General features: G+C 39.9%; 1 protein-coding gene across 1 annotated transcript; it reads right to left on the reverse strand.

Moving 5' to 3' along the window:
- Nucleotides 1-920: 920 nt before the first annotated feature.
- Nucleotides 921-2,154, reverse strand: LOC119805758. Its single transcript, XM_038317596.1, has 2 exons — nt 2,126-2,154; nt 921-1,593 (listed from the first exon to the last, which is right to left on the reverse strand). Exons 1-2 carry the CDS (start codon nt 2,152-2,154, stop codon nt 921-923), a joined length of 702 nt encoding a protein of 233 aa, XP_038173524.1.
- Nucleotides 2,155-13,096: the final 10,942 nt, after the last annotated feature.

Raw genomic sequence — 13,096 nt, forward strand, 5'->3', positions numbered from 1 at the left:
ACACAGACATCATTCTTTATCACACTCTCCTCCAAAGAAAGCATTAGGGTTCAGCTACAGGAGAGGACCAAAGTGAAAATACATGGGTTGGGATGCTCAATAGAGAAACACTGTTTTTCACTTACAACCAGGAACAACATAATGATTCAGAAGCTGTCCTAGAAATACAGATGCTAAATTTCAGACACCAGCTCTCTCTTCCATCTCTCCATTCTGGAGACAATATTTCTTTGTTTCAGTTGGTGCATGTGAGTTTTCTTTGGGATGGAATGGGTCCAGGGCATTATCAGCAGTTTAGCCATATTCAGTAGAATCCTCTAACCCTCAGAGATCATCTACACTACTTAATTGTGCCCCTATCCTACCAGGTTGTTCTATACAGTGATTCCCTTGCTCATCATAGAAGACTAGAAGTGCCTGTGTATACCAATATTCATACCAGGGCAGAAGACATCAAAGGTAGAAGCATTGTCAGTGCACATCTGACTGTCCTGCTTCCAAGAAAGCAGACCCATCATTACTACTAAGAGTCAGAAATACTGTTCTGCTCTCCATACACATGAAGGCTTACCTGATACATGCTTATGTTCCTGTGTGTTGTATTTATTTTAACAACAAAGATCTCACCTTAGGGTTGGTTCTTTGATTTATGCCATTCTCATTTCATCAGTACCCTTTCTTGCCATAGGGAGTTGGCACTATCTGAAAACATATATTTCATGCAGAGTTTGGCATCTGACTACCTTTAAAGAAGGGAACACATTCAGTAGGTAGAGGAAGATACAAACTTGAGACACATTCCCCAAATCAAAGTGGTATTTTATTTGAAATAAGTAAAATATTGCAAGAACATCAATGTGGTTGTAGGAAATTTGAGCAGTGAGTTACATGGCACATTTGTCAAGGCCATATCTCTGATTTCAGATCTTTTGATCAGCCTGTTTAGAAACATGCTGGACATTTGGGTTACTCTGTAGTTTCAATGACCTTATTTCAAAGAGAAACATAATTATAGCAAGGAGTGACAGAGCAGTAGTCATGACCCCTAGGGAGAACACATGAGTGTGATGTTTCTTCATAAGAGCTACTTTGTTAACAGGAAAAGTGGTTGGAAAATCAAGAGTGGTTTTGCCATAAAGATCTGTTACATGGTTCCAAGTCACAGAAAGAACTGTACAAAGGCTGCTGAGAACCAGAATTAAGACACAGAACTTGTAGCAGAGTATCTCAATATCAGGGACTGAAGCTTTGATAATTCGGACCTTAATGATTGCTGAGCTAAAAATCACCACAACAGGTTTTATCAACATAGCCAGTAAGATCAAGCTCTGTGCACATCGAAATTCAGGTGAAATGGTCCAGGTCGCATTGATAGGGCTATGCACCAGAATCCTGGTCACAGAACCAGAGACGTTAAACTCCTGATGGTAATAAGCTTCCCAGAGTCCGAAGTACACCAACTGAACAACCTTACTGTTGAATTCCCAAAGGCGCCAGTATCGACTGCTTGCGAGGATTATTCCAAACCCTGAAGATAAGAGGCTGCAAAGGAAGCCAGTCAGTCTGAAAATCCACTCCTTCACCTGTGAAAATCTGGAGAAGAAATGGAACAAGTAGTGTCAATCCAGGAAAATAAAGGAAGGGCAGAAAGAAGAATGAGTCATGGTATACAGAGTATTGTGTACTCATACCTTGCCTGTGCTATCTCAAAATTATATTGAAGTGATATAGATGGGGTCTACACACAAGTTAAGTATGCATACACAGCCTTAAAATCTATGACTGTGGCAGAAGTTTCCATTGTAAGATATTTTGGGTAGTAATTTTAAGGCATCCTTCAAAGACCACCGTTTTCCAGTGTTGGCTAGTAATTTCAATACTTGGACTAAGAGTTGAAATACTAATTTGCAGTACAATTTAAGGTGATGCTGACTGCATCCTTTTTGGCAAACAGAACAATTGTAAATACCTTTAATGATTGTTCCACAGAGAAGTGTGCTCAAGTTTTTGTAGTGGATTTTTGCCAGAATGTGATGCTGCCCTTGTCTGAACCACAAGAGTAGAAACAAACTTTTTGTAAAGAACCAAGTAGATAGCCTTCATATAGCATATGTTATATTGTTACCTTTTTGTGTTAGCCGTGAAGTGATCCATTTGGAAGATGACAATATCACAAGTCTTCCTCGTTTGGACTAGAAATACTGTTCAGAGAGGTAGTCACAAGAAATGGTGAAGCACCTGAGTGGAAGAAGTTCAGTTAGGCACATGTTTCTGCTTAGAAAAATGTCTTGTTGACTGGTGGGGGTTTCTCACAAACCTTTGAATTCACAGAATTTGTTTTACTTAGAGCATACTTTAAACATTTCAGGATATTAGTAACCCTCCCATGATACCAAAACAATTATTATTCTCATTTTGTACATAGGGAAATATCAGAGACACTAATTTCCATTTTCAAAATTCAAATAGATGGGCAGTACAGTCCCTGGAGACTTATTCACTTGGGTCTTCCTATCAATTTTGATGTCCAGCAGGATTTACTCAAATGGAAAACATCTACAAAAATACCTTAATCAGTAGGTGTGTCACAGGCCTTCTTTGGCATTTTCTGTCCTAGTATAGTGAAGGTGATCAATAAAAACAACTGGGAAAATATAAAATTCTTACCTTTTTATCTCTCTTATAGCAAGTCCACATGTTAACAACTGCAGATCTTCAGAAAAATAAGTAACTATACACATTCTTATGTTTCCATAACTACTAGGGCTAGGTGAATGGTTCTGAGTAATTATTAGGTTCCAAAGAGCACACATGAAATTCTAGAGGGAAGTATTTAGAATTAGTTTCTAACTAAGTCATGCATCAAATAACTACTGTTACTTATTAGTACCCTGTGAAACCCATTATAGTTTATCAACTTGTTAACATCTGGAATTGACTAAAACTCAAAGGACTGCACATATATGTGGGGGATTATTTTCTTAATTAAATGTTTGGAGTGCACAGACCAATTTCTATTCTAGATCTTCTATGGTGGAAGATACAACTTTACTACAGACATCTTGTGATGATCTGGACTGCTCTTTGTGATGGGGCCTATGTAAAACACATACAAATAACTTTGATTTCTTGTCTACTTACTCTATCAAGTCCACACCTTCACTTACATTACAGCTTACTTCTTCAGGATTTCAACACATACTGAAAACATACTGTGTCATGCAGTCTTTTTGACTTAATACCTACAAGATTTATGAACATTCTGTGAGAAAAGTACTTGTTGGACTAGTTGAAGACAACATTAAAATCATTATACTACATCACCTAGATAGATAGATAGATAGATAGATAGATAGATAGATAGATAGATAGATAGATGATAGATAGATAGATAGACAGATAGACAAATAGATAGATATAAGTCATATAATCATTTAATCATATATTAATATATGTCATATAAGTCCTGATCTTCTAGAGTACCTTGTCCAATGAACCTTTTATTATTAGAGGTTGTCCAAGAGCAATAGAAATATGAGGATAATTTGTTGGAGTGTTTGGAAGAGACTTTCCAATTTTCTACCCCTATAATTACTGAAACCACTCTAATTACTGACCTCTCATGGTAGCTCAGAGAGAAACAAAATCCCATGCTACAAGAGTACAAAGACACCAATGCATTTGATTATCTTGATTCAATAGTTGTGAGGGGAAAATGTTTTGCTTACAGTATATATAAAATTTTTTAAACATTTTGAAAAATATGGAAAATGATGATGATGGTAAGTTGTTCTTAGTAACTCTGAATATATTGACAAAGAAAATGAATGAATCCAGTGGTAAAACTGCATAGCTCCAGATGACATAGATATGTTAAAGGTATCAAACCTAGCCCTGGAAGAAAATGTTCATTTGAGTAGCAAGAGAACTTATGTTAAAAAATCAAATTAATTCTTTCATTCTAAGGTTACCTGAAATATAGCAAAAATTCAAGTCATGGCCTGAGAATGTGTTAATTATTAAAATAAGATCATTATTTGGTAAGAATGAGACCCAGTATCTTGGGATATGAATGAACTCATATAATCTCAAGGATATATCTCACCTGGAGCAGTTGTCTTTCCATCATCAGTAGAATATGCACTCACATCCTCACACAGGACATGCTGGCATTTATGCCTTTGACTGAGGAATTAAATTGTCATTGTTTGCTAAACTAGCAGTGAGTTTCTCTGAAAGAAATGCCAGGGAAGACAACACTGATTTCCCTCAGTGCCAAAATAATTGCCTCTACACCTCTTACCAGACATAAAGCAAAGCAGGCTCCTGGAAGGGCAGTAGACACTGTAGTCCATGCAGAAGTATGATATACTACTAAAGAGCTAAAGAGTTTGCAAACTCATTCAAGCATAAGTCTGAGGAATACATGTAGGAATGAATTTAAACATGTGTTATAATGGCAGAAGGAACTTAAAATTGGATCTGAATGAGTTTCCTGATATGGAAACTCTAAGTGGTAATTTAATGCTAAATATGATGACTCTCCTAGCTTTAAAAAGTTTCTCACAAGTTTGTTTCAGTAATTGATTGAATCATTAGTCCAAAAATTGCATAGTTAAAAGTCATTGGAGATGTCTGCTATCCATTGGCTTAGGCTTGTTGTAGGTTTTTTAAGGATCATGGAAATTTTAATGCTAGAGTGAATTCACTCTGCAAAACCTCATCCTTGACAATGAAGTGACCCAAATGACACTGATCCTGTATGACTAAAGGTTTTGAGAGAGCAGGGTTGGAGACTCTGTTGTTCAGTTGGATGAATTAAATGCAATGTGTTTAATTGGGCACCAAAGTATATAGGGTCTGGTGATAGCACTGATTTGCCCAGAAAGGTGAGTGCATATATTGTAATGGGCAGTATAGACAAAACAATGTTCATAATAACCTGTACCATAATTTTCAGCAACAGAAAAGGTGAATTTAGTGGTGACATTATTTGTATGGATCTTTAGTCCTGGCTAAATAATCATGATGTTTCCAGACATGAAATAGTTATAAAGCTATTGACCATTTATTTGACATATATATCAAGAAAACTACTATTTAATAGAAGAAAACTTTCCACTGGACTGTGGCAAAAGGAGATCTCAACTCATTAACCAATATCCAGACTTCAGCCAGTTTGCAGACCAAGAACCCGTTGAATAAAGAAAGGAGAGCCAGTTTCCTGAGGAAAGACCTTAATAAAATACCTAAGAGTTTTACACTTAGCCTTTCTCCAGGCCTTCTTCAGAGAGATCTAAGATATTTTATAAGGGTAGCTGTACACTGAGGAAGCAAAAACAATTAGACTTTATGGGATCTATTGGACACCATTTCTGAATTGATGCTGATTCCAATAGTCACCACGAAACATTGAGGCTTCTCAAACCTTTTGAAACAAAAGCAACTCCATCACATTTTAGATGACAGATACAGAGCTGCAGTATGCAGAGTTTACCCTGAAGGTTTAGGTCTACCTGTGCTCTCAACATTCCTTTCTGTATTCAGAATCATCACATTTACAATTAAAATAATTTCACTTCACTATAAGTTATTAAAAGTGTGAATCTCATTTTACATTTAAAAAGCTGATGCTTGCCACACTGTGCCAAGTCTCCAGAGATGCTAGAATTTTTTATTATCTTGGTACTTTTAAAATTATGAAAAATGTTAGAAATGGAGAGAACTTTTTTTTAATTGAAAATGCCTTTGATCCTATGGACACAAAGAATGGAATGTTATGTCTTATGGTTGATATAATTAGGATCACTGTGATGGGTCAGTGGGTTTGGGATTGTGACAGCAATATGAAGGATTTGAATTTGATTCCAGGTATCAAAACATGGAAAAGGAATGAAATACTAAAATATGGTCTGGGTAACTTTGAATAATTTAGACAATAGAACCTGACTACTTAAAGGAGGTCTGTTATTTGGTTCCTGGTTGTCCTCCCGTTATTCAAGAGCTCTGTAACAGGTACATGCTGTCAAAATCTGCTACTGTGTTACCTCAGAGACAAGCCTATCCATGGGAGGATATGCAGGTCAGGGCAAATCCAAAATAAGGAAAGCCTGTGTAGAATACTTAGGACCCCCAGGAACCTTTAGATAGATGGACATAAAGTTCTCCATGGACAATTTGATCCTCTAAGGAATACTCTTTCCATCAGGCCACAGGCAGTGAAAGGCTATGTAAGCAGTCATGGCTTACCTGTTGCCAAATCTCAGGGTAATCTGAGAAAAATAGTGTGCAGTAAATACTGTTTCCAAGCAGACTGATCTTAATGCTTACAGACAATGATATTGGAAAAGTTTCTTGTTGATGACCAACATGAACCTGTTGAGTCTAGTAAAAAATTTCATGTGTAATGTAGTTATTGGTGATCCATCCCAAAGTTAATCTTTTACATTTTGCCAGTAAATACTGCTGTGGTGGGTTTCAGTCCCCAGTGGCAGAGTCCACATTCAAGTAATAGATTCCAATTGCTTTAAAAGAAATTCTTTGTAGGTTTTGTCTATTCCCACACACTTAGTTAGAATTTTGCTGCAACACTTACTGACTTTGTTCTTGTTGTTTGCTTGTGTGTTTGTTTGTTTGCTTGCTTTTGACATGTAGTATTTTCTGGGAAAATTCCATTCAAAAATCTTTAAAAGGACTAGTGTATGTCTGAGGGTATAGGTATTGTGTTTTTGTATTTGTAAAGTAGGTACACAGATATACAGTTTAGTGTACCCAAGAACATGCATGTCTATATACAGATCCCAGAGGAAGGTATTCAGAGTGCTTCTCTATCATTTTCTACCATATAGAGATACATCCTGTAATGGTCCTTCCTATCTCTTTAGGATACAGACTCCACCCTCTCCCTCCCCCTTCTACTGAGGAAAACTGATTTTTGCTTTCCAGGCTGAGTACCTTCTTTTTCAATCTCTCTCCCAAAGAGATGCTTTCGCCTCTCTTTTCCTTCTCCCCACTTCTCCCCTCCCCCCTACTCCTCTATCTCTCTCTCTGGTTCTCTCTCTTTTTATCTGCCTCTCTCTGCTCATTCTGCTTTCCCCTTCTCCCATTTCTCCTTCCCTTCCATAACCCACTAAATAAATATCCAACCTCACTTTGAATGACGTGCCTATCTGTCTCAGTCTCTCACCCTCCACTCAGCTCCCTGCTTTGGAATGACTGCCTTCGTAGGCCACCATGGTCTCATGCCCACTGCCCACTGCCACCTCTCAGGGAACAGAAACTATAACATTATTGCTTGTGACTCAGCCAGGCTCTCCATGTTCCCTTCTGGCCACTTGCATGATATGTGGAACCCTGGGCTTGGGAACCAGATTTCATTACAACAGTTCTGCCTGCATTCTATCTGCCTCAATGCTGACCTCTATGCACACCAGCAGCTTCAGTGATGACTTTTCCCCTTCCAGCCTCCAACCACAGCCTTCAAGACTATGGTAGAGCCTTTCACTATCATTCATCTCTGGCTGCTTTACATAACTAAAAACGTGACCAGACAACCCAGGGTTGGTTTGCCCATGCTAGCACTACACACACTGTAAGGTACATATTATTTGGGACTCAGTGTCTCATGACTTTTTCTTTCTCCTTTCTCTTTCTTTTGTTTTGGACAACTTATAGGTGGTCCTTGCCATGGGAGACAGCTCAAAGTGGCATATAATTTCTCTGGCTTCTGAGTCCCCTGGACTGGAGTGAGTCAGGCTTTAAAACTCCACCTGTAGAAAGAGGATAATCTTCTACAGGCCCTGCTGTGTTTGCTGCCATTTCACACCACACCTATAGAGAGAGGAAGCTCTTCTATAGACCCTGCAGTGTTTTTGTTGGTTTTCATATTTTCAGCTATAGTATAATGTTGTAAGGAAAGCCTGGCTGCTTGTTCATTCTGGCCATGTGGCTAGCATAGCCCTGAAATAACCAACTAGAAACTATTAATTAAGTCAGTGATGGGCCTATTAGCTCTACTAGCCTCTTACTGGCCAACTTCTACATATTAATTTAACCCATTTCTATTAAACTGTGTATCACCATATGACAGTGGATTACTGGGGAAAATTCCCAGTGTCTGTTTCTGGTGGATCCATGGCATCTTTCCTTGACTCTGCTTTCTTCCTCTCAGAAATTAGTTCCATCTTCCCTGTCTACCTAAGTTCTGTGCTAACAACAGGGCAGAGTAGTTTCTTTTTTCATTAACCAATGAAAACTGCACATGGACAGAAGGACCCCACACACCAATATAAACCCTCAAACTATCAGTCCTTTGCTGGTGTCCTGCCAGCTCCACTTTTCCTTAAACTGTCCCTGCCACCACTGCCACTGACTAGAAAATTGGTCAGATCCATGAGAGAGTTCTTCTCAATCCCATCCTTTTCTCTCCACTGTGGCTTGTGGCATGGTATCTCAGCAACAGGGCAGATCAGGCCTCTAGATCTCTCTTGTTAAAATTCCCATGGCTCAAAAAAAACTTGGTTTATCCATATGAAATGTGACTGTGGCCATTTTGACAGAGGTAAGGTGACATTACCACCATCTTAACTGAGGTTAGGTGACTTCACCACCATCTTAACTGAGAGCAAGTCAGGTGACTAAGTCCCACCCTCTTTATTGAGGTATCCTCAGCCTGGTTCCCCAGTTTTGAATCTGTTAAGTGTGTGTTTTGCATAGTGGCATGCATCTGGTAGGGTCCACAAAGAGCATCCACTTTGCACAATTCCTGTTCACTCTGTGTGTGTGTGTGTGTGTGTGTGTGTGTGTGTGTGTGTGCATACAAGAAACTTAAATGCACCTATGTGTACAGTTAAATGTTATAATTGTCTGCCCATTATATCTCATTCCAGACTAATAAAGCAATAAGTTTCATATTTTAAATTGGTATGTACTTTTAAGTGCCTTACAAAATTTATATATATATATATAAATATATATATATATATATAGTCCAACCCTGGCTTAAAATACATTAAACTGTTCTCTACTATTATCTATTCTGCTGTTAACCTTCTATTGCAAGCAGTTTTTTCTTCTGTAAATCTTACCTGTTAAGTTGAAAGCCAATATAGTCAACCTTGGACCCAGCTCTCCAGGCAGAGTCTATTCTATAGTTATTCCTGGTTAAAAAAAGCCCTCAACTGCTCAAAGATCTGGGGAATATAGATTTTAAGTATTTAATTATTTAAATATTAATATTTCATAATGAAAAGAGACAGGTTGGCTTCTAGCAGCAGCTCTCTATTTCTTCCAAAGAAGACAGAAGACAAATGGACATAAACAAAGTCCACTCACAATTCACTTCAATTGCCAAGTGCTGACACTGGGAAAAACTGCCTTTTATCTAAATTGAAGATCTCCAGACCTGGGCAGAATCGCTGGAGTTGACAGCCTAGCTGATCAGATCAAGATAGGCTTCTCTTCCTACAGATTCCTTAGCCAACAGGATCTTCTGGAGCATGGCAGGCTAAAGAAAAAGGCAAATGTGACCCTCAGTGACAATGGAGAACCCTGAGGAGTAGGTCTAGGTATCAATCAAGTAACTTCTCTGTCATTTTTATTCAATAACTCAAGAAAAATTTTATCCTTCTCAAAGATCTCTGATGCAGCTTGACAGCTGAGAGTTTTAGTCAGTTTAAAAGGATAAACTCGCTTTGTCTGAGAGCTGCTTGGCCTGCAAGCGGACCTGACAGTCTGCCAGAAGATCCATCATTCTTTGGGGTGAGTGAGGAGTGAGTGCCCGAACCGCGGCAGCTGCCCTGAGAGGGACCACCGACATTCCACAACTCCCCCTGCCACCAGCACACTTCCTGCTCTTCCTGCAGGGGTTATTCTCCCCGGATACCGCCTCTCTCTTCTTGACCCTTCCCAGCTTGCACCCAAATCCTCCCCCCCCTCCCCCTGCCTCATCCTCCCATCTTTGGGGCCACAAAATCCCACAGCTCACCCTGTTTGGGCTCTGGGGACCTGGAATTGAGTGCACCCAGGCCGGTGGGAGGTCCCCTTCTTCATATGACTGCCCGGGGCAAGGTAGGCCTTTGTCTGAGAGCTGCTAGGCCTGCAAGGGGACCTGACAGTCTGCCAGAGGATCCATCATTCTTTGGGACACCGCAGTCCTGATGACGACTTATGGAGATGCACTTTCATATCTCACTGACCTCTCAACACAGTAGCACCAGTGATATTTTCTTAGTTGTTCTCAGTTGTGCTCCAGTTCTAAGGCCATTCACCCAAAGGGGTCAGACTCTGGCCTCCAGGCAGGTCTGAGGATTCCTGCGGAGGGGTGCGGGCTCCTTCAGATTGTGCTGCCAGGTTCGCTGTGTGATATTCCATCCCACCCTGCCCCCACCTTGGCCCTTTTGTCTGGGCTGCGACCCTGGGCTGCCTGGAATCCCTGACCCTGTGCACTGACATTCCATCTGAACTGGTGAGTGAATGTGGACCCTGGGGCAACCTGCCCTGGAAGAGAGCACAGACCCCCTCCCCCCACTTCCCTCTGCAGGCTTGTGTCTGTTTCTCCCGTCCCTGTGTCTCCCAAGCTTTCCCTAGTGTTCTCAGGTGTCCTGCTCCTGTTCTAAGGCCATCCACCCAAAGGGGTCAGACTCTGGCCTCCAGGCAGGTGTGAGGATTCCTGCGGAGGGGTGCGGGCTTCTTCAGATTGTGCTGCCAGGTTCGCTGTGTGGTATTCCAGCAGTTCAGTTCCACCTGAACTGGTGACCTGCTCCTGTTCTAAGGCCATCCACCCAGAGGAATCAGACTCTGGCCTCCAGGCAGGTCTGAGGATTCCTGCAAGGGAGTGCGGGCTTCTTCAGATTGTGACGCAAGGAATAGGTCCTCCTCTGGCACTGGGGAGATCCAACCAGTTTCAGTCACAGCAAAGATTGGTCTAGGACACCAAACGCCTCCGGGCTCCTTTTGAAGGAAGAGATGGGCAGGCACCAATGCAGGAGCTCCTCCAACAACATGAAAGGCAACATGACATCACCACAATCCAGACATCCCGAAACAACAAGAATTGAACACCCTACCCCAGAAGATATAGAAGAAACCGACCTTAAACTGTACTTTATGAAAATAATAGAGGACATTAAACAGGAGGTAAAAAACTGCCATAAAGAAATGGAGATGACAAACAAAAAGGTAGACGAAATAAATAAATCTCTCAAAGATACCCAAGAAAAACAAGAAAAACAAGAAAAAGCAATCAAACAGGTAAGGGAAACAGTACAAGACCTGATAAATGAAATGGAGGTATTGAAGAAAACACAATCTGAGGGACGACTGGAAATGGAAACTCTGAGTAAACGAACAGAAACTTCAGAGACAAGTATTTCCAACCGAATACAAGAGATGGAAGAAAGAATCTCAGACTCTGAAGATACTATAGAGGAAATAACCTCACAGATTAAAGAACTAAACAAATCTAACAAATTCTTAACACAAAACATTCAGGAAATCTGGGACACCATGAAAAGACCAAACCTAAGAATAATTGGGGTAGAAGAAGGAGAAGAATTACAACTCAAAGGCCCAGAAAACATATTCAACAAAATTATAGAAGAAAACTTCCCCAACCTAAAGAAGGATGTTCCTATGAAGGTACAAGAAGCCTACAGAACACCAAATAGACTGGATCAAAAGAAAGCATCCCCATGCCATATAATAATCAAAACACAAAACATACAGAATAAAGAACAGATATTAAGAGCTGCAAAGGAAAAAGGTCAAGTAACATATAAAGGGAAACCTATCAGAATTACACCTGATTTCTCAATGGAAACCATGAAAGCCAGAAGAGCTTGGATAGATGTGCTACAGACACTAAGGGAACATGGATGCAAGCCTAGACTACTATACCCAGCAAAGCTTGCATTCACCATTGATGGAGAAAACAAGATATTCCAGGACAAAAACAGATTTAAACAATACGCAGCCACAAATCCAGCCTTGCAGAAAGTAATAGAAGGAAAATCACAAACCAAGGAGTCCAACAACACCCAAAATAACTCAGGCATCTAGCGACCCTTCACCAGCACAACTAGAAGAAGGGAAACACACAAACTCTACTACTAAAAATGACTGAAGTTAACAACCACTGGTCATTAATATCACTTAATATCAATGGACTCAATTCACCTATAAAAAGGCAAAGGCTTACTCAAACCTATGGGACACAATGAAAGCAGTGCTAAGAGTTAAGTTCAGAGCACTAAGTGCCCACTTAAAGAAAACAGAGAAAGCACTCATTGGTGACTTAACAGCACACCGGAAAGCTCTGGAAAAAAAAGAAGCAGACTCACCTAGGAGAAGTAGAAGACTGGAAATAATCAAACTGAGGGCAGAAATCAACAAAATAGAAACACAGAAAACAATCCAAAGAATCAATGAAACAAGAAGCTGGTTCTTGGAGAAAATCAACAAGATTGACAAACCCTTAGCCAAACTAATCAAACGGCAGAGGGAGAACACGCAAATTATTAAGATCAGAAATGAAAAGGGGGACATAACCACAGACACAGAGGAAATTCAGAGAATCATTAGATCTTACTACAAAAGCCTGTATGCCACAAAATTGGAAAATGTAAAAGAAATAGACAGTTTTTGAGATAAATACCATATACCAAAGTTAAACCAGGACCAGGTAAATGTTCTAAATCGTCCTGTTAGTCGCGAAGAATTAGAAACTGTTATCAGAAACCTCCCTACCAAAAAGAGCCCAGGACCAGATGGTTTCAATGCAGAATTCCACCAGAACTTCCAAGAAGACCTAATACCTATACTCCTTAAGGTATTTCATAATATAGAAACACAAGAGTCACTGCCAAATTCCTTCTATGAAGCTACAGTTACCCTGATACCTAAACCACACAAAGACTCAACCAAGAAAGAGAATTACATGCCAATCTCACTCATGAACATTGACGCAAAAATTCTCAATAAAATACTGGCAAACAGAATCCAAGAACACATTAGAAAAATTATCCACTACGATCAAGTAGGCTTCATCCCAGAGATGCAGGGCTGGTTCAACATACGAAAATCTATCAATGTAATCCAT

This window comes from Arvicola amphibius, unplaced genomic scaffold, assembly GCF_903992535.2.
Source record: "Arvicola amphibius unplaced genomic scaffold, mArvAmp1.2, whole genome shotgun sequence".
In the NCBI taxonomy this organism is placed as follows: domain Eukaryota; kingdom Metazoa; phylum Chordata; class Mammalia; order Rodentia; family Cricetidae; genus Arvicola; species Arvicola amphibius.

Excerpts from the sequence above, each read along its gene's own strand:
- LOC119805758 (XM_038317596.1), bottom strand. The coding sequence starts at position 2,154 with ATGGATCACTTCACGGCTAACACAAAAAG. Across the intron at positions 1,594-2,125 it reads TTCACGGCTAACACAAAAAG|ATTTTCACAGGTGAAGGAGT; the intron begins GTAACAATATAA and ends TTTCTTCTCCAG.